At 30.0% G+C, this 22,139-nt stretch overlaps 3 protein-coding genes and 1 pseudogene across 4 annotated transcripts; 3 read left to right on the top strand and 1 right to left on the bottom strand.

Moving 5' to 3' along the window:
• The first annotated feature begins 11 nt into the window (after nucleotides 1–11).
• Nucleotides 12–3,996, top strand: LOC124837130 (Pentatricopeptide repeat (PPR) superfamily protein). 2 transcript variants are annotated; one of them, XM_088092383.1, is made up of 2 exons: nucleotides 12–3,635; nucleotides 3,786–3,996. In XM_088092383.1, the coding sequence occupies exon 1, from the start codon at nucleotides 160–162 to the stop codon at nucleotides 2,620–2,622; it is 2,463 nt and encodes an 820-aa protein (XP_087948509.1). In that variant the 5' UTR covers nucleotides 12–159; the 3' UTR covers nucleotides 2,623–3,635; nucleotides 3,786–3,996. The 2 variants fall into 2 exon arrangements, with proteins under 2 accessions (XP_087948509.1, XP_087948508.1); XM_088092382.1 differs by having other exon boundaries at nucleotides 3,746–3,996.
• Nucleotides 3,997–6,706: 2,710 nt separating this feature from the next.
• LOC148196845 (nodulin-20-like) lies at nucleotides 6,707–8,367 on the top strand. The gene is made up of 2 exons (XM_088093521.1): nucleotides 6,707–7,296; nucleotides 8,364–8,367. The coding sequence occupies exons 1-2, from the start codon at nucleotides 6,710–6,712 to the stop codon at nucleotides 8,365–8,367; spliced, it is 591 nt and encodes a 196-aa protein (XP_087949647.1). The 5' UTR covers nucleotides 6,707–6,709.
• A 1,876-nt stretch (nucleotides 8,368–10,243) lies between these two features.
• Nucleotides 10,244–12,720, bottom strand: LOC124820529 (pectinesterase-like). Its single transcript, XM_047292245.2, has 3 exons — nucleotides 12,666–12,720; nucleotides 11,234–12,263; nucleotides 10,244–11,119 (listed from the first exon to the last, which is right to left on the bottom strand). The coding sequence occupies exons 2-3, from the start codon at nucleotides 12,243–12,245 to the stop codon at nucleotides 10,383–10,385; spliced, it is 1,749 nt and encodes a 582-aa protein (XP_047148201.2). The 5' UTR covers nucleotides 12,246–12,263; nucleotides 12,666–12,720; the 3' UTR covers nucleotides 10,244–10,382.
• A 7,126-nt stretch (nucleotides 12,721–19,846) lies between these two features.
• On the top strand, nucleotides 19,847–20,697 carry LOC124844538 (nodulin-20 pseudogene; annotated as a pseudogene).
• Nucleotides 20,698–22,139: the final 1,442 nt, after the last annotated feature.

Raw genomic sequence — 22,139 nt, 5'->3', positions numbered from 1 at the left:
AGAAACGAAACTTGATTTTTAAGAAAAGATAATCTTTTGAAAAATGTTACACTTATATAGTTTCTTTGGCAACAGGAATGTAACTGAGAAATCATTGAAACCTGAACATCACCACTATTCCATGAAACCCTTTCTTCCTGCTTTCTTTCAAACTCAACAATGTCCAAAGCCATTCTTTCTCGAATCAAACCTCGTCACCGCCTCAAAATTTCCTCCTCTTTGCCTCCCCACATCAACAACCTCGTCTCTGACGTCATCCGAATCCTTAAATCCCATCAATCGCAGGAATCCCTCCAATCTCGCTTTGCTCAATCCAATGTTATTGTTTCCGACATTGCCCATTTCGTCATTGATCGTGTCCACGACCCGGAACTCGCTCTGAAGTTCTTCGATTGGGCTTCCACCCGACCCTTCTCTTGTTCTCTCGATGGGGTTGCCCATTCCTCTCTTCTGAAGCTCTTGGCCAGGTTCAGAGTGTTCTCGGAGATCGAGTCGGTGTTGGAGAGCATGAAAGCTCAAAACTTGGTCCCTACCCGTGGAGCATTCAGTGCTTTGATTGTTACATATGGAGAATTTGGGTCGGTTGATAGGGCTCTCCAGTTATTCCATGCAGTGCGTGAAATGCATAATTGTTTTCCCAGTGTTGCCGCAAGCAATTCGTTGCTGAATGGCTTGGTCAAGAGCGGGAAAGTCGATGTTGCGCTTCAGCTGTATGATAAAATGCTTCAAACAGATGATGGAACTGGTGCTGCTGTGGATAACTATAGCACCTCGATAGTGGTGAAGGGCCTGTGCAACTCGGGGAAAATTGAGGACGGTTGGAGGTTGATTAAGGATAGATGGGGAAAAAGTTGTGTGCCACATGTTGTGTTTTATAATATGATTATTAATGGGTATTGCAAGAAGGGTGATCTCCAAAGTGCAACTAGAGCTCTCAAGGACTTGAAAATGAAGGGGGTTTTGCCAACTGTAGAAACTTACGGAGCTTTAATTAATGGATTTTGCAAGGCAGGGGAGTTTGAAGCAGTTGATCAATTTCTGACAGAAATGGCTGCAAGGGGATTGAATACGAATGTCAAAGTGTTTAATAGTATTATTGATGCAGAATATAAGCATGGTTTGGTAGCCAAAGCAGCTGATACAATGAGAAGGATGGCTGAGATGAGTTGTGAACCAGATATTACAACTTACAATGTTATGATTAACTTTTCGTGTAGGGGTGGAAGGACTAAAGAAGCTGATAAACTGATAGAAAAGGCGAAAGAAAGGGGATTGCTTCCTAATAAATTTAGCTATACACCCCTCATGCATGCTTATTGCAAGCAAGGGGATTATATTAAGGCATCAAGTATGCTTTTTAGGGTTGCTGAACTGGGAGAAAAGCCAGACTTGGTTTCTTATGGAGCTTTTATACATGGAGTAGTCGTTGCTGGGGAAATTGATGTTGCATTGATGGTCAAAGAGAAAATGACGGAGAAGGGTGTACTTCCTGATGCTCAAATTTACAATGTTTTGATGAGCGGTCTCTGCAAAAATGGAAGGTTTTCTGCCATGACATTACTACTTTCAGAAATGCTTGATCAAAATGTTCAACCTGATGCATATGTCTATGCCACCCTGATAGACGGGTTTATTAGAAGTGGTGAGCTTGATGAGGCAATTAAGCTTTTTGAAGTCATAATTAGAAAGGGTATAGACCCTGGTGTTGTGGGGTATAATGCCATGATCAAAGGCTTCTGTAAATTCGGAAAGATGACAGATGCTCTGTCATGCTTAAATAAGATGAAAAATGTGCATCATGCTCCAGATGAATATACGTATTCCACAGTTATAGATGGATATGTAAAACAGCATGACATGAGTAGTGCCCTCAAGATGTTTGGACAAATGATGAAATATAAATTCATGCCAAATGTGATCACCTACACCTCTTTAATCAATGGGTTCTGTAAGAAAGCAGATATTATCAGAGCTGAAAAAGTTTTCGGAGGAATGAAAACTTTCAATTTGGAGCCTAATGTTGTCACCTACACCACACTAGTTGGGGGTTTCTTTAAGGCTGGTAGACCTGAGAAAGCAACATCCATTTTTGAGTTAATGATGATGAATGGTTGCCTTCCAAATGATGCTACATTCCATTACATGGTAAATGGTTTAACAAATACTGCACCTACTCCGGTTCTTGTTGAGAAAAGCGATTCCAAGGAAAATGAGAGGTCACTGATTTTGGATTTCTTCACAATGATGATTTTGGATGGATGGGGGCCGGTGATTGCAGCTTATAATTCTATTATTGTTTGTCTTTGTAAACACGGAATGGTTGACACTGCCCAATTATTGCAAACTAAGATGCTGAATAAGGGATTTCTTATAGACTCTGTATGTTTCACTGCTCTGCTACATGGTTTATGCCAAAAAGGCAAGTCAAAAGAATGGAGAAATATTGTATCCTGTGATCTAAGTAAGACTGAACTTCAAACTGCTGTTAAATATTCCCTGACATTAGACAAATACCTATATCAGGGAAGGCTCTCAGAGGCTTCAGTTATTTTACAGACCTTGATTGAAGACTCCAAGTTTTCTGAACAGCCTGATAAAAATCTAAAGGTTATAGCAAGATAGAGACTGAGGAAATTCCATTGCATGAGGAAATTTTACAGATTAAAGAAGTCGAGCAATATTTCAGTCATGTATGAATGTGTATATAATGTGATCTACATAGAATTTAAAGAAGACATTTATATTGTCTTTTCTGAATTCTATTAACCTTCTTGATGTCAGCAAACAGCAAATAGACAACACAAATTATCTTCAGACAGTCATTTTATGAAGAGTATATAAGTGAATCATTATCATCCCCAACCTTTTTCACTATTACTAGCATCAGTTAAAGATGTTGAATCTCAATGCTTTGAAGCTGGCATGCATAAAGATGTTGAATATCAATGCTTTGAAGCCTGAGACAGCTGCCTGTAACAATAAAGAGGTTCTGAATTGATATAAATCTTACAGTTGCGCGGTGTGCATATAGGTTTACTTTTCTCCCATGGGAAGCAGCGGGAGCATGTGTATTGTATATAATTTTTTGACAAATAACATCAAATGTGTATTAAATCTCTATTTCATTAGTCTGTTGCAGCCATTAGCTATGAAAGTGGTCCAAGACCTTCCCAATCCCCACAAACATAGGAGGAAACTTTGCCTGACACGAATACACGATCCCAAGGTTGTTTGTTTCTTTGGTTTTTGACAGTTCCAAAGTTATTTCTTCAGTTTCTGGCAGTTCACTTACCATATTGGGAAAAGTTCTCCTACATAATAATTTGCCCCCACTGATATATTTTCGCCTACTTTAATGACTTTATTGCCCCTTTCTGACTATCCCATGGGATGGGAGAGGGGCAAAATTGCAGCGAGCCTACAACACTAACCAATTTCAAAGTCAAGGCATTGGGATATATATTTTGCAGACTAGTCTAAATGGAGTTGGATTCTTCTTCACCATATCAGACAGTTGGGTTATGCATGCATTCTGATTCAGATGTGAGAAAGCTGAAAAGTGTCTTATGGAAGTAGTTGAAATCTACAATAGAGCTGAAGAACAGAGAAGAATAATTGGTTCTTCGTCATCCCAGGTGTGATCTTTGGTTGGTTTTCATAAATCAAGTACATTCAGTAAAAGGTCTCCTTGATTTATCATTACCATATTTTCTAAAGCTAAATTGTGTTGTGCGAGTCTACTCAGATGATTACATGGACAATTGATAAATACAACAATGCTGCAGATGTTCAACCCCATCCATGGAGTGCAAGCTCACTTATCTTGAACTTTCAAGTGCTGCATTGAGGGTGCTATCAGTGTTTGCTGGAACGGAAACAACTTTAGATCTATTGTCTGAGTTCTCTTTGGATAGAGAAATGCATGAAACAATGTGAAAAGTACAAGATATGGATGAAACTAGTATTTACTTTATAATTACATATTTTTTTATGTTATTTCGATTCTTAATATTCATTAGTAGACACGTATTTGCATATTCGAGGACCAAAATAAAAGAAATTTAAATTTGGGAGATCAAAGTTTGAATCACACCCCCAAATTTCGATAAATAAATACATAATTAAACGTTTTCTAAAATCCCTATGAATAGGTAGCTTAACAAACAATATTTTAAATCACTTTCACTGCAATAGACCATAAATTATACAGTTTTTTTTGGTGTTAAATTAATTTGCATAGGTTTATGAAAAATATAATCAACAAATACCATGGTACTTAAACTTGAGAGTATTAAAGGTGTGGACATATTAAAAAGTTCTGGACCGGAACTCTAATTAAGTATTTATAATAATTAAATTATATTACATTCATTAAAATTGCGATAGTATTAGGTTTAGATATTCAAAGTTCCTTTAATTTTTTTTTCTCATAGTGTCAGAGTATTAATTCAAGTCAAGAAGAGTGTGAATGTCGTACTTAAAAGTTGAGATGATGGTTAAACGATATATTGTATCACTTAAATCATAGTTTTATCATTCAATTTATATATGATATGTTCCTCAAGCACATATTCATGACAAGTTGTTAATGTTTTTATTAACATTCATTGTTTTAAATTCATTTATTCATGGTTGGTGATTTGAGTATATTTATTTATTCTATGGTGTGAGTTGGTGTAAAAAATGTTGGTATCAAATCACAAAGATGAATGATGAATAACATAGGAAATTAAATTAGATATGTATTAAAAGAAGAACAATAAATGATGACATTTAAGTAATAATTAGAGTATTGCTGAATAAATATGATATATTATGTAGATAGTGAAGTAGAGAAATATTATTTCTTTAATAATGCATAGTGCAAATATTACGTTAGAGAATTTTATATATTTAAGTTTTATTACATATTGAGTCACAAACAATTATCATATGACAATTATCATATGACAGAAGTCGATTAAAATTTATATAATTAAATTAAGAACGAAGACTTATCAATAATTATTAATATATATATATATATATATATATATATATATATATATATATATATATATAAATATAATTTTAGATTAATAAGATATTATTATTGGTGTTAATATATGATCTCCTCACATTCTTTTTTTTTTGAGTTTGTGAGAAAAACAAAATATAACTCCATAAAAGATGAAAAAAATAGTATTGCAACTAAATATAGTTTATATATATATATCAACATAAAAAATATTTTTAAATAATTATCGTCCTAATTGAACTATCTAAATTACAATGGTAACATTGACAAATAAACAATTTCACTTTTTTTAATGAATTAAAACTTCGTGTATATGAAGTATTTTCAAATAAAAAATTAATGGCTCTTAACTTTAATGAATCATCGATCTCTTTGTTAAGCCGAATTTTTCCAAAATGTTACTTGATGGAAGTTTTAGTTCATTTCAATACACGAATAATGTAAAATATAGTTAATTATATACTAATTAATCTTATCACAATGGCTTGACAATTTATTTAATATAATTAAAAATGATAATTGCGTAGACAACTTTTCCCTTACTGTTATTTTTTTTAAAGAAATAATTGCATCAAATGTGCCTCTTCACGATAAATAAATAGCTACAACTAATTAAAATATTACGGTTGAAGCTTTCACAAATTTATATTTTATCATAAATACAATTAAACATATCTTCAAATTATATATATGAATACATTTTTTTAATACATTTTTTTTAAATATGACGTTGATTAAAAAAACTAATTTAAAATATAGACTTAATTACTATTTTAGACTTTATTTTCGGCTATTTTATTTAATGTGATTCTCATTTTTTTCACACATTTAATTTGGTCTTATTTTTGTAATTTTTGTAAATTTTGTTTAATTTTTTTTTATGTTGTCTAAACTGTTATACGGGAGCAGATGAAGGAATATCGTTCGATTTAGTGCCAACGAAGGAAGAGATGGAATAATAAATTAGAAGAGTTCGAGTTGTATTTATGAGTTTTTAATTACACACACATATATATATATATATATATATATATATATATATATATATATATATATATATATATATATATATATATATATATATATATATACACACACACATATAGGTATCTTGTATGAATTATCAAGTGTGAAGCATATATATTACCGTGTGACCGAACGTAGAAATATTACAATATTTATAAAATCTATTAAATGTCGAGTGTGTGAGATTATGGGATGTTACAAACAAAAACTACATAACTCATTCAAAAAGTGTCATCACTTTTCCGTCAACTATTTAGATAACATTTTAAACAAAATTTATCAAAATAAAAATCAAATTGAACTCTTAAAAAAATGTAGAACACATTCAACAAAACAGAGATTAAGTCTAAAATATATAAATAAAAACAAATCTCATCTTAAAAAATGTAATATTGAATTAGATTTAAAATTTAATGTGTTAACCTATTACGTTTTCTTTTATGTAAATATATTTCATTTTAATATTAGAAAGACAGGTATATTTACTTTGAAAAGTCGAAGAATAATAAAAAACAAAGATGAAAGATTTGTTAGAATCTCCTTATTATAAATAAACATTTATATACAGTATATTCTTGTATTTTAATATTGTAAAATTATATAAAAAGTGATCAACCAAAGTGTTAAGGTGTGAACCACAGTAAAATTTAGGTCTTGGTGGAAAAAATGAGAGTGATAATTATTACTCTATTTCTGTTCATAGTTAGGGTAGTTGCAGAAGATGCTGATACTCATACAGTGAATTACACAGAGGCATACGAGTCTTCTGCATTCAAAAAGTTTGTGACACATTGCAGTTCGCATGTTGCAGAGACATGCAGTGAAAGTGAAGCAGTGCAAAAGGAAGATGGTGAAAAAACCGGAGCACATGGGTTAGGGCTTTGTCTTTTGGATTCTATGAAGAGTTGTTTGGTGGAGCATGGAGCCTCTCTTGAGGAAACAACTCCTACAAACCAAAAAGATTCGTCGGAAGATACCCGACTATTCAAGCCACCACCCATAAATGGCTTTCCGGTGCCGTTACCACCACCCATAAAATTCACAACTGATACTGTGAAAGTCATAGCGAAACCTCCTAGTCTTGCTCTAATCCAACCTCATCCACTCTCCATTGAAACTCTCAAATTCCAAGCTGTCTTGAGAACCTGCAGCCATGTCAGTTCACGCACGTGTTTCACTCATCCTGATGTTGTTACATTATCACCTTGTCTCGTTACATCTCTCAATCAATGTGTATATCCGGATGATACCTGGTATGTTGTCTGGTTTTTTTCCTTTTTTTTTAAGAAATATTAAAAAATAAATTTAAAACGTAAATATTTTTTTTATATTTCCACTTATATATTTTAAACCTATAGATACACGTCTATATATATATTTTAAAACTCTATTATCTTTTCTATCGTTGTTAAGATAGTAGATAAATCTAATATAGACTTTGATAACTTTAATATTATCTTAACTTAAAATAAGTTTTGATGATCATGATACAATTTTGAAAAAAAAAATTATTTAATTAATTTTATAAAACTGATTTACAAAATCTGCATCAATTTATTTATTACAAATTATTTTGTTTCTAGTTTATATAAAATCTCTAATAACTTACCTCTCAATTTTTGGACAAGCAGCTTTCACTCATTATTTTTCCAATTATAATATGCAAGAAAAATGTACAACAACCTAGAAAAACATGATCTCACTAAAAGAATTTTTTTAAATAGTATTCAATTTTAAAGATAAAAATTAATTAATTATTATAGTAACTAATTTAAATATTAAAGTAAAAATTAAAAAAAAATTATTTGTAAAATAGTTATTATAAATAAAAAATTATAATTAATTAGATTATGACTATAAAAAACTAATATCTAAATTAATTACTATTTATAATAGCGAGTAAATTTTAATTTATAAAATAATATCTAAATTAATCACTGTATTAATCAATTAATTTTTTTATCTTGATTACTATTTAAAAATTTACTTGTAAAACAAACCTTTTCTATCCTTACAAGTGATTTCCAAGAAAAATAAGCATGGAATCAGAAAGAGACCAAGATTCGTATCTGTTTCTTTCTGGCATCTCTTGCTCATATTTCAAGACAGATTGTTATTGTTGTTGCTATCATCAACAAACAGAATTGTTTCGTGTGTAATAATAGACAAGATTGTCTATACTAATTGATTCATTTTTGCTCAGTAACTTTTATTTGGTCTCTAATAATTTCAGATATTTTGTACCTTAAAATCATACTGATGTTTCATTTTCCTTTTCTTAAAAACTGAACCTTGTTTCATTTGCTTGTGATTGGTGCAGGTGAGGCAGGTTTTCGCCATAAATAATTCTGGGAAGAACTTGCGTTGTCATGTTATACTAATAAACCAACAATTACAAGCATTCTCCATCATATATATATATATATATATATATATATATATATATATATATATATATATATATATATATATATATATATATATATATATATATATATATATATATATATATATATATATATATATATATATAATAGTCACTTTTCCTTAACTCAACTTTTAATCTCTCTTCAAACGTTGTTTATTTTATGTACCCTTAATATTCCAAAATTAGCTATATGAATAAAAAAAATTATCCAACAATGTTATGATGCATGATAACGGTGTTACTAATATAAATACATATTTTTATTTTACTAAAGCAACGCCGATGAGGAATATGTCAGGTTAACCAAATGGTTTTCGAAGGGTAGTAAAATCGTGTTAACCGAACTGCTGTGTGTGTTCTAAATACGTTGAGTAGATAAAATTACTATAAAAATATTTAATTTTTTCAAAAGTTATTTTTAGCGTTACCAATAGTTTTAATCTCTGAAAAATGTGTCACCTGCGATTGCAAAACCCGTTAGAAAAAGCAACATCGATAAGTATTACCGCGGTTTTTGATTAAAACTGCTGCAATTTCTTGGGGTTTCGAGCAACCGCTAATATTTGTACTGATTTTGTTAAAACTGTCGAATTTAATCAAGGTTTTATAAAATTGCTAAAAATGACTGGGGTTTGATAGAAATTGCCGAAAATGATCAAGATTTGATAAAAATCGTAAAAATATCAGGGTTTGGTAAAAACTGTCAAAATTGAATGGGATTTTGTAGAAACCGTCGAAAATAACTAGGGTTCGCTAAAAATGACTGTATTGAGCATCACCAGGTTCCCAATCTCCATATATGTGCTAGCTTTGATATTACTGTTAGATAATTTTAAAAAAAATATTATTACTTATGATTCTTAACGATATTATGTTGTGTAACTAATTAATTGTATATTTTTTTGTTAAAACTATTGAAATTTCAAGTTATTACTTAATATTATATTATCTGTAGTTATATAAATTTTAAGAGGATATATAAACTCTCTCTGCTTTCCAACCTTACAATACAATCTCTCTCTGCCTCTTGTACGTACCCTGACATATCATTTGAGTTTCATGTCAGAGCAACAAAATCTTGAACGAAGATGAAAAATTTGACTTATTTGTTGCTTTAGACATCTAGAAAAGTTTAATGGAAAGAGAATTAACACTTCTTAAGTATTTAACTTTGTCAATGCACTCTAAAATTATAGAATTTTCATTTCAAACATCACTTATCTAAAAAGAAGATAATTGAGTTACAACTTGAGTTACTCTACTATACATGGTGTGAGATAATACTTTACCTTTCTTTTACATTTTGCTTTTTATATTTATCTGCATCCAATCTAAATTTACCAAATATATATGGAAATTAAAACACGTATGTTTATATAAGAATGAAAGACCGAAGCAGGTGAATGAAGAAAAACATGTTATTATTTTCTTCCTAAAATGAAGAAACAAAACAAAAAGAATAAAAAAACTATCGAAAAAGAGATTGAAAATCTTCAAACAAATTAAAAGTTTCAAATAAAAATTTGGGAGTTTTCGAATTCACCTTGTAACACAATTCACTGAACTACCCACCAATCTAAACAAGGCGTCAAACCCTAAATCAAAAATTCAACTAACAACCACGATATTGTCAAACTCTTAAACCAATCATCCAGACAGAAAATGTTCACCACCACAAGGACACAAAATCTTCACAACCATCAATAGAGAAAACGTTTTCAAATTGTTCAATCGAACAAATTTCAAACCAATTATCATTTTCTATTTTGCTCTTACATCGTTGTAAAAAAATTAACATGGCACGTGTCGGTGCTCTTTTCTTCCTAAAATGAAAGAACAAAACAAGAAAGAATGAAAGTTTCTTTCTAAAATGAAAGAATAGGGATGATGATATAATAATGGAGGATTTGATCACCAGGTTAATGTGGTGTTCTTGTGCTTATAGTGTGGGGGCACGCCATGGAAGCAAGGAACCCCAGTAGCCCGAACCCAATCAAGTCCATGAAAGAACTTGGAAGGTGAGAACAAACGTGCAGCTTTCGAATTGAGGTTCAAAATCCCATTCCAATTCACACGTTTGGATTTGTCTGAACCAGGGCCAGTGTTGTGATACTCCGCATAAAAGCAAGTATCCATACCAGTAGGTCCATCTAATGCTTCCCATGCCAAATATCCTTCACCTTGAATCAAGTCATCGATGTACGTATCCATGAAAATGGTCCTGGAGTATGTCTTCCATGGACGAGCTAGGTAAGCTTTGTTAACAAATCTTACTGGGTAAAAATCAGGGTCAGCCACAATGTAACCTCCTTGGATCACTATTGCAGACGGTTGTTCTTTCTCTTTTCTACCTTGTGCAGTCACAATGCATTGTTGATTTTCCATTGGCTTTCGGATCACGAAAGTGCAATTCTGGAAAACAGCAAGTGCATTTCCGAACACAAAGTCGATGGTACCAGAAATGGTGCAATCCCTGTAATACTGACGCAGGGCGTGTACGTAAAGTGTGTCTTGATACCCATCCATTGAACAATTGTAGAACACAGACTTGTCTGCTTGAACTCTCAATGCCACTGCCTGATGCTTCTCGGCTCCAGCAGAGTTCTCAAATCCCATGTTCATGCCCACAAAGTTATCTCCTTGAATAGCTGCACGAATATCGGTTATATTTTTATGATTTTACTCTTAAAAAACATTTTTCAATTGGATTGGGTTTATAATTTTTATGATTTTATCCTTAAAAAACATGAAAGAAGACATACCGACTGTGGCAGTTTTATAGGTGGTGACTCCATCTATGTAGTTTTTGTTGCCTGTTATTCTTGTCTTTTTGCCACCGTCACCAATGAAAACCACATGAGTCATATTCTTTTTAACTTCGACATACTCTTGGTAGATGCCCTCCTTGATGTAGATCACAAATGGCGTTTTATTTTTCTTGGGTACTTTGTTCAGTGCTTCGTTGATGGTTTTGAAATCTCCACTGCCATCTTTGGCTACCGTCACATTAGGCTTGCGATTTAATATCAGAGTTTCATTTAGTCCTCCATTATTAACCGATGAGGGTGAATCAGAATCTTGAAAGAGGCGACGTCCCAATAATTTTGTGGCATTCAAATTTGTGAAAGTATCAGACAATGCTGATATGATGGCAAGACCATTGCTAGTCATATGCATGCCTGTCGTTAATAAATCCTGCATCTTTTTACCAGCATCGCTGGTGGTGTTCTCAAACTCATCCAAGCAAGTGTCTTGGTATGTAAGTGCACCACTCAGCCAAACTTTTAAGTTCATGAGGATTTTATCAACACTCATCAGGTTAAACTCGCTCATTCCAATAAATGACCTTTCTAACTCCGAAACCGAAAGATCCATGAGTTGTCTGCATGTTTCGAGTGCCATCTTGGCTCTGGGCTCCTTCTCAATGTCATGCAAGATATTCATTTCTTCGAATTTATCAGTAATTTTTTCAATGGTGATATTGAAAGCAAGTTTGATAAGTTCGTATGGATTTGTTGTTGTGCTGTCTCCGACACCTGCCATGAGATTTTCCTCACATTCTTCCTTGTAATTCGTGGGATTACAAAGGGTTTGGACGGCTTTTACAGAGGCAGTAACATGTTCCTTTTTGTTATTAACATTATCACCATTTCCATTTGAACCACTCTCATTGAGGCTGATACCAAACACGATAGCCCCAACTACAGCCACCAAGAACAAGGTTGAAACACCAATGATGATCCTCTTTCCCTTATCAGCATTTCTCTCCGACATTTCAAGTATGTAAAGCTCCTGTATCATACATGGATTTAGTGTAAAGTTAGTGAATGTGACAAAATTAATAAAAATAAACATGACATTTCATAAACATGTTTTTTGAATTCTAAACATGATCTTGTTTTATTTTGACCCTCGTCTTTTATCGCTAGCGCACGACATGCATGCAACTAGTGTTAGCAATTAACAACAATGTTTTTCTTTTCTTTTTAATTTTATTAGCACAATTCACAACAATGTGTTATCTGTTTGCATATATATTGTCATCATCATCAATAAGGACAATTTCAGAAATTCTAAAGATTCAAACAAATAAACAAATTTTTCTTCAGAAAGATTCAAAATCAAATAAAGTCATGTAGGCATATAATATTTCATAGAATGAATAATAAATAATGTGTATGTTTATTTACGTACTCTGTGAAACAAGAACCTTACTGATGAAAAGTGGAGAGAAATGAGATCCCTATTCTCTATCTAGAACATGTTTTCTTTCATATGTTGAGATGGTGGAGAATTATTATATACCCAAAAAATGGTACTTAACTCCTAATTAAGGTGAATCATTCTAATGTCATTCGTGTTTAGTCAAAATATTAAATAATTGTCTTTTCTAAAATACGAGAAACGGATAAAAGCCACATATATACTTGTCTTTCCTAAAATAAGAGAGGATAGAAAAACACATACTAAATTTGGTATATATAATTAGTATTAGTGCAATTAGTGTTTAGTTTAAAGGACAAATAATTGTCTTTTATAAAATAAGAGGAACACACATAAAAATAAAACACATGTACTAAGTTATATATATATATATATATTTTATAAACACTAATCTTTTTATCTAACGAAATGTACTGTATTACTATCATTTTACATTTTTACAATTAGGCTACTTTTAAACATTAAGGGAAAATGGAAAAAGTAAACCTCACATGAAAATTTTCATAAATGGAGTAAATGTGTAGGATTAGGGTTTTTCTTTTTCAAAAGCAAACCTAAAATGAACATCTAATTCACATTATGCATGTGTTTTAACCAGTAATGTAATGTACTTTTTCAACTAGAGTCGACCGACCCAATTGCTATTAGATTTTACCCGTAATTTTGTAATATTATTTTATTTTAAAAAGTATTACCGTGGGTTTAAACTCCGTTTAGTCCACTCTAATATTTTTAATTATGATAAAATCGTTCATTGAGTCTAATAACGTCTTTCTTTTAGTTGAAGTTAATTTTTGATAGTTAATTCACTACATTCTTAGTGCATGATGTAAGACCCATGAAAAATATTTATCTTAATAGTAACACTTTTATTATTAGTAGTAATAAATTTCTTTTTGTGAATGAAAAATATAATAAGTTTATGTAAAAATAAAATGTGGAAAGCTAAATAAGAAATTTTGATAGCTTAAATGGTAGAAAATTGTGGTGATTAAAATATTAATATAATAAAATAATATTAAAATAATAAATAATATTAAAAAATTGTTGAATAGTAAAATTTTTGAACTATAAATATAGAAGAGCTAACCTTTCTAAGCTTTTATATTATGATTTAGTATTGTTTTTATTACTAATCATGTCTTGAAATTATGTGTGAATATTGTTAATGAAAAACATATCTGCTTAGCGTATATCTATCTATATTGAATTTCTATGTTAATATTATATGTTGTTTTGAATCTCTAAATAAGAAATTTGTTAAAACTAGTTGAGGAACACTTTGGCCAAGGAAAGACTTGGTACTTAAGTTGTTCATTGTGACACACCTCTCTTTCCTGGAAGTCTACTCGACAAGTTTTTAACTTAAATCTTGTTGAACAGATTATGTACTGTTAAATTATTGTGCAATATATCTTGTTGGAATGAAAATTTTTTATGAATTCATGTTATTGTGGTAGATATGAAATTATGAATTATAATTGTGATGGTAGGATAGAAGAATCTTAAAAACCGGAGTTGGTACATCCCTGATCATAGAGCAGCCCTAGTCAAATCCAGAAAGTTGTGACTAGTCATATGTACTGGCGTTTATGGTGAGTTTGATTCGTCAAACATTTGATTCTTCTCCGGTGACCATTTATGGTGATATTTTAGTATTGTTAATTTATTTTATGATATATTCATTTTGTATATGATTTCTATGATGATTGTAATTTATTATATTGGATTTGAATTTATGCATCTGAACATGATATGAGTATTATGGAGAGATTTCGTAATGGTATAATATGAGTTGAGGAATATGAGCATGGTATGAGTCTCGTGGAGAGATTCTGTAATGATATGGTATCTGTGTATATGTTGATGTTGAGGGTGGAGGCTATCCTGATATTCTTCAATAATTAATTAACCATAGATCAAATTACAAGTGATCATTTTTCCTAAAAATGAAGTAAATATATATCAAATACTAATATTTCTTAATAAGAAAGATATTATCAAAATGTATAAAAGAGTTTAGTTACCTATTAGTTCCATTTTAAAAATTAAAATAAAAAATAGAATATAGTAATCGTTTTTTTGTTTAAAAAAAAATTGAAGAATCTAAATTAAAAGAATGTTATGGAAATATAAGTAAATCTTTTGGGTTGTAAATCTTTTGAGTTATTTCATTTTAATTTAGAGTTTTTGCGTCAATTTTCATTATTTTAAATCCAAATATAAGAATATTATATATATAATATGTAATATATGCACAAAATAACATATTATATCATAAACACAGCATACATTTATATATTACATTTAATAAATAGTGTAAATATCAACACACGTCACAACAAATTACAACTATTACGAAATATTTAATGATTTGCGTCATTGGATTTTTATATAATTTTAATGATTTAGACTATTAATAATATATTAAGTTCATTAAGGAATTCTAAAGATATTTTTATATAAATTTGTATTTTGAAACATAATATTTAAAAGTTAAACATATGAAAATCTAATTTAATATAAATCACGATAATTCTCTCTCCCTACACACGTTACAAAATATATATCATTCCTAACATTGTTTCATCCACCAATCTTATCCGCAACAAAATCATAAAAATAACATGTTTACTGTAGAAATTATTTATTGCAATTAAAAGATTTTATAGAATACAATCATTTAATTTATTTGAGGGAAAAAGAACACCATGAAGAATTTATGAATTAGTATTTAAATTGTTCTTTGATATTAATTATCAATTTTTTTATTACTAAATAAATTAGTGTCTAAATTAGTATCTAATTAATTAAAGATCAATTTTAAACTTTTCAATAAATTTATATTTTAAAAAGAGTCTTGAAAAATATAATTATACAATGTGCCATTTAATATCAATTTATTCTTCAACTGTAACAAAATTTTACCCAACTAAAATCGAGTTCCGTTTTAAATATAAATAGCCAAAGCTCTAGAGATATTGTCTATTAATTATATTTATTAAAAACATAGTCTTATAATATATTAATTAATATAATTATATATTTTCAAAATATATATTTGTGTGTTATGTTTTTTTTATGTAATTTACCATAAAAAATAAATATATTTTTATATAATTGTCTTTCCAAAAAACAATTTTAGTTACAATGGTGACGTCAATAATATGAATTGACTCTTAATTTAAAAGTTTAATCATTTCGAATGTTTTTATTTATATAAAGAAGTCTCAAATAGGTTCTCGTATTTTTTGTATCTCAATTAAGTTCATGTTGCTCTAAAATTGAGTCAATTGTAACCTTGCTCTTAATTGGATTGGACGGGTTAAAAATTTTAGGTCGTGGCATGGTGACTGCGCAATTGTTAAGCACCTGGCACACATTACGTGGAGTTTATTTATTTTAACATTTAAATAAGTTAAATTTATTTCCTAGAGATGACGCCATTCTTGCACTCCCCGACATACTCATTTCCGTTGTGCCACGTGTACCTTCCCTCCCCTCTGCAAGTTGCACCGCCACCAACCCTCGTACACGTCGTCGTTCGCATACCGCTTCTCCTCGAACCCGTGCTTCCTATTCGTGATACATATCCCGTCGACATCGACGAAGGTTTCGAAGTTGTGCATCCTCCCGGCAGCAAACACTACCGCCCAATATAAACCAAACTTCTGTCAATCCAAACCAAGCCCACAAGGACTCCATCAAGGTCAGAATGGAGCAACTCCGCTGCCAACCACCACGCGAAATAGGTTGTTGCTGCCATCGCAACCACTGTGATACCGTTCGCATCCCAACTTTGCCAGAACTAAAAATTGGAAATCCTTTCTCCCACGGTCACACCCAACATCATGAGACAAGAACCAACCCTAATCGCTAAGCCGCAAATTGCACCATGAGAAACAAGAACCAACCTTAATCGCAAAAAAACTCAAAAAATCCAAAATTGCATGAACATATTCTAAAACCCCCAAAATTCTCAAAAAAAACCCTAGTTCCCAAAGCTGCGACACGGTCCGATGTTTTGTTCCTTTTCCTTAATCGCATTGCGAACCTACTCGTACATTACAAATGCTCTCTTTTAATTCCGGGCCAGTTGAACTTTGTTCGCTTAGTGAGAATTAGCTTCAGGGTTCCTTGTTTTCTCTGGTTTTGAATTTTGGGTGTGATTGTCTCTCCCATTATTGGTTAATTGTACTGTGCAATTGGAATTAGCTAGGATAGGTATGGCTGTAATTTTTGGGTGTTTGTGTCGTCTAGTTCCAGTGGTTAGAAGCAGAGCCGCAAGGCTAACGGAGATGCCATTGTGGATGCCATGCTGGAGATTGTTGTTGCTTCAAAGATGAAGGCCAATGCAATTCTGAAGAAGGAGGACAGGTTCTCCATAAGCAAGTGCATTAAGGTGTTGGATGAGTTGTAAGGTGTTGATGAACAATTCTACTTTCTTGCCTTGGATTTATTTGAGAACAACTCCAATGCCCGTGAGTTTTTCATCTCTCAAGGGTGACAAGAGGTTGATATGCTTTCATCTTTGAATTTAGGGATTTAATAAAATCCCAATTTTTTTTAGTTTTAAATTACACATAATGCGAGCTTTTTCTGTCACGTGCTTAACAATTGCGCAGTCACCATGCCACAACCCAAAAAATTTAACCTCGTCCAGTTCAATTAACGGCAAAGTTACAATTGACTCAATTTTACAAGAACAGGACCTAATTGAGATAAAAAAAATACAAAGACCTATTTGAGACTTCTCTGCATAAATAAAGACATTCGAAATGATTAAACCTAATTTTAGTGAAGGATCGACCTGTTTGTGAAACCCAAATTTTAGTTTTTGTTATATCCAATACATGAAAGCGTGGCAAAATATTTTTATCTAAATATTACTCTTTTATCACAAATGCTTGATAATTTATTCAATACAATGAAAAATAATAACCACTTAACTATTTTTCTTCTTATCATGCATCAGAGGTAAGATATGCCTCTTTAAAATTAATATATGTTGCAGCTCAATTTTCAGTATATATGTAGAAGTACACATACATATAAGGAAATTCTTTAAAAAAAAATAGAAGAAATAAATACGAACATTGCAATATCAGTTAGTCCAATGATTAAATACATTCTGTTATTTTATGTAATTAAATTCTATTTTGTGTTTGGAGATAGCTATATATTTTTAACTCTTGTGAAGCAAATGAGTCAGGTTGTTTAATAAAGATGAAAGGTCATTATAATTTTTATAATAAACACATCAATATGGTTTCGACACACACACACACACTATATATATATATATATATATATATATATATATATATATATATATATATATATATATATATATATATATATATATATATATATATATATATATATATATAATATATAATTATATTAATTAATGTATTATAAGACTATATTTTTAATAAATATAAGCAACAGAATATCTCTAGAGAATTGGTTATTTATATTTAAAACGGAACTCATATAATTCATGTAAATTAATTTTAGTATGGTAACATTTTGTTACAGTTGAAGAAAAAATTGATATTAAATGGCACATTGTATATTATATTTTTCAAGACTCTTTTTAAAATATAAATTTATTGAAAAGTTTAAATTCGTCTTTAATTAATTACGTATTAATTTAGATATTAATGTATTTGATAATAAAAATATTGATAATTAATATTAAAGACCAATTTAAATACTAATTTTTAAATTAATTATTATTTATTATTTGAAATTATTTTAAATACTAATAATTTTTAGTTTATAGATTTATACTTATATTATTTATTTTTGAGTTCTAAAATTGTTTCTTATGTAAGGATTTCTTCTAATATTTCATACATGTGATAAATGTAAAAAGAACGGTGGTTCAAAATAATTTGGTATTGTTACTACTATTTTTTCTCCCTACACACATTACAAAATATATATCGTTCCTAACATTCTCTCATCCACTAATCTTATCCGCAACAAAAACATAAAAATAAATGTTTACTGTCTAAGAAATTATTTATTATAATTAAAAGATTTTATAGAATACAATCAATTCATTTATTTTAGTGAAAGAAACTCCAACATCTTAAATCATTTATGAAATATTAGAAGAAATCCTTACATAAATATTAATTATCAATATTTTTATTATCAAATACATTAATATCTAAATTAATACGTAATTAATTAAAGACGAATTTAAACTTTTCCATAAATTTATATTTTAAAAAGAGTCTTGACAAATATAATATACAATGTGCCATTTAATATCAATTTTTTCTTCAACTGTAACAAAATGTTACCCAACTAAAATTAATTTACATGAATTATATGAGTTCCGTTTTAAATATAAATAACCAATTCTCTAGAGATATATATTATCTGTTGCTTATATTTATTAAAAATATAGTCTTATAATACATTAATTAATATAATTATATATTTTCAATATATATATATATATATATCCTTTTTCTTATATAACTGTCGTTCTAAAAACAATTTTACTTATAACTGTGACGTCACATAATAATGACTCTTAATTTCAATGAAGGATCGACCTCTTTGTGAAACCCAAATTTTCAAAATTCAACATTAATTATTTGATGCAAGTTTTTGCGATATCCAATACACGAAAGGGTGGCAAAATATTATTATCTAAATATTACTCTTTTATCACAAATGCTTTATAATTTATTCAATACAATGAAAAATAATAATCACTTAACTATTTTTCTTCTTATCATGTATATCAATAACTCATCAAAGGTAAGTTATATCTCTCTTTAAAATTAATAGACGTATTAACTTAGAACATTGCTGCTCAATTTTTAGTATATATGTAGAAATACACATACATATAAGGAAATTCTTAAAAAAATAATAGAAATAAATACGAATATTGCAATATCAGTTAGTGCATGGCTTAAATACATTATGTTATGTAATTAAATTCTATTTTTAACTCTTGTGAAGCAAATGAGTCAGGTTGTGTAATAATGATGAAAGGTCGTTATAATTTTTTTATAATAAACATGAATATAGTTTCTATATTCTTCTACGTATATATATTGTAAACTTCATGCACCTAAGCACCAACCAAATGTAAATTGGTTTATCATAAGGAAAACCTAATCATGGAGAGAATGAGAGTAATAGTAATCACTGTATTACTGTTCATAAGTGTTGTGGTTGCAGAAGATGCTGGCGCTGGTGAAGCCATTAAACCTACAGAAGTTGCTGCAACAAGTGATGCTGCAGAAGATGCTGGAACTGATGAAACCAGTAATCTTGCTAAACACGATGGTATGAGCTTGGCAATTAATCAAATACTTAATGGACAAACTCAAGCGTACGAGTCTCCGAGGTTCATGAGGTTTGTGACACATTGCAGCTCACATGTTACAGAAACATGCAGTGGAAATGATCCAATGAAGAAAGGAGGTGGAATCAATGGCCAATTAGGGTTGTTTCAATGCCTTTTTGATTCCATGGAAGCATGCTTGGTAGACCACAAGGCCTCACTTTATCAAACAACTTCTTCCGATAACCCTAAACAGTCAATTCAATATTTGCCAGTGCTCATTCAGACTGTAAAGTTTCAAACCGTCTTGAGAACCTGCTCTCATTTCACTGCACAAACCTGTTTGACTGGTTCTAATGTTGATTCATCAGCTTTATCAGCTTGTCTTCTACCATATTTGAATTGGTGTGTGTATCCTACTCAAATGCCACCACCACCGCCACCTCCACCACCACCACCGATATGTATCGCTTCTTTTTTCACTTCTTTATTCTCTTAAAGTCTATTTTTTAAGAAAATTACATATCACTTAAGGAATATAATTAATATTTGTGCATTCTAATAAACTCATTATGTTAGAAGTTTAATTAATATGTTGTTGGTGTAGATAATGCTCAAATTACACCTGATCAAGTTGAGTCTGATCAAACTACGCCGGATCAAGTTGAGCCTGATGAAGTTTAGCCTGGTGCAGATGAGCCACGTCTTCGGAAATAAATATATGATACAGTGGAAGTACTTGCGTTGCATATTATAATATAAGAGAACAATAATTGCAATGTGTTATAGATTATCCTATATATGTAATGAATAATCTCTTCATCTCTCTTTAAACATCATTCAAGAATGCTATAATGACGTTCCTACTACTTGGTATCATGTGTTGAATAAATTTGTATCTGGATGTTACTAAAAAGTTTAACTGTTTTCTTTCTCTCTAATTATTCAAAATGTGTTATAAAAAAGTGTATTTATTAGAATATTTACTTCAAATATATATATATATATATATATATATATATATATATATATATATATATATATAAATAGAAGCGTGGAGTCAACTTATAAGACCAATTTAGAATATATCTAATCAGACGGAAACGTTATCTTACAAGTCGGTTTTATAAAATTGAGTTAGGCTTAAAGTTTAATTTTTAACATGTTATCAAAGTCATTGTTAAAGTTTATTTTAGCAATATTTTTTGTTTGTTGAACATATTATTCCACACGCTATCATATCATTCATTAATGTATAGTCTAACGTACGAAATGTTTGTATCTCAACATGAAGAAGTGTGTTTCAAATTCTAGATCAATTAAAAATAAGACCAATTTAAAATATAGAAATAAATATAATTTTTTGTAAGGTTGAATTAGACTTAAAGTATACGAATAATTACTTATTTTCATTTTTAAAAACTCACAAATAGTTCTAACAACTTCAATGAATTTTTTGAATAATCAATGTGAAACTAATATGATAAAAGAAACTCATTTAAATTTTTTTATAAACTATAAAATACAAGAAAATCAAGGTTTTTCACAAACAATATGGAACTCAAGATTAAATTTTGTTAGGATCACTCGCGCTTGTAAAAGTATTTTTCAATTTAAGTTTAAACATGGTTTTTCTTAATTTTTAAAATTAACTTTTTTTTGTGAATAGAAAAAAGAAAACTTAACCTACGTTAAAGTAAAAAGAACGGTGTTTCAAAATGATTTGGTATTTGTTACTACTATTCTCTCTCCCTACACACGTTACAAAATAGGTTTAAAGCCTTGGATAGTCCTCGTATTTATATGAGAATCTCAAGTGGGTCTTCATATTTTCAACTGTCTCACTTGGATTCATATATTTGCAAAATGTCTCAATTTGGTTCAAATATTTGAAAAATTAAGCCAATTAAATCTTGTTCGTTAAGTTTTCACAGACGGCGTTAAATGTGTTGAGGTGGATATACTGAAGTGGATATTTTACTAAAAAAATATGTTGCAGTGATGACATGAAATTTAATAAAAAAATAGAATTATGATGCTCTCTAAATTTCCTTTTAATAAATAATATTTTTTTATTCAAAATCCTAATTGGATACATTAGGATGAAAACCCTTGATCAAGCCCAA

The sequence above is a fragment of the Vigna umbellata genome, chromosome 6, assembly GCF_029865625.1.
Source record: "Vigna umbellata cultivar VRB3 chromosome 6, Vumbellata_1.0, whole genome shotgun sequence".
Classification (NCBI taxonomy): Eukaryota; Viridiplantae; Streptophyta; class Magnoliopsida; order Fabales; family Fabaceae; genus Vigna; species Vigna umbellata.
Note: the sequence above shows the minus strand (reverse complement) of the source record. Positions and strands in the feature narration are given on the sequence as shown.

What these genes read in the sequence shown, in the direction of transcription:
- LOC124837130 (XM_088092383.1), top strand. Translation starts at nt 160, where the DNA reads ATGTCCAAAGCCATTCTTTCTCGAATCAAACCTCGTCACCGCCTCAAA.
- LOC148196845 (XM_088093521.1), top strand. Translation starts at nt 6,710, where the DNA reads ATGAGAGTGATAATTATTACTCTATTTCTGTTCATAGTTAGGGTAGTT.
- LOC124820529 (XM_047292245.2), bottom strand. Translation starts at nt 12,245, where the DNA reads ATGTCGGAGAGAAATGCTGATAAGGGAAAGAGGATCATCATTGGTGTT. An exon ending in CTATAAAACTGCCACAGTCG is followed by an intron (nt 11,120 to 11,233) that starts GTATGTCTTCTT and finishes ATATTCGTGCAG; the next exon opens with CTATTCAAGGAGATAACTTT.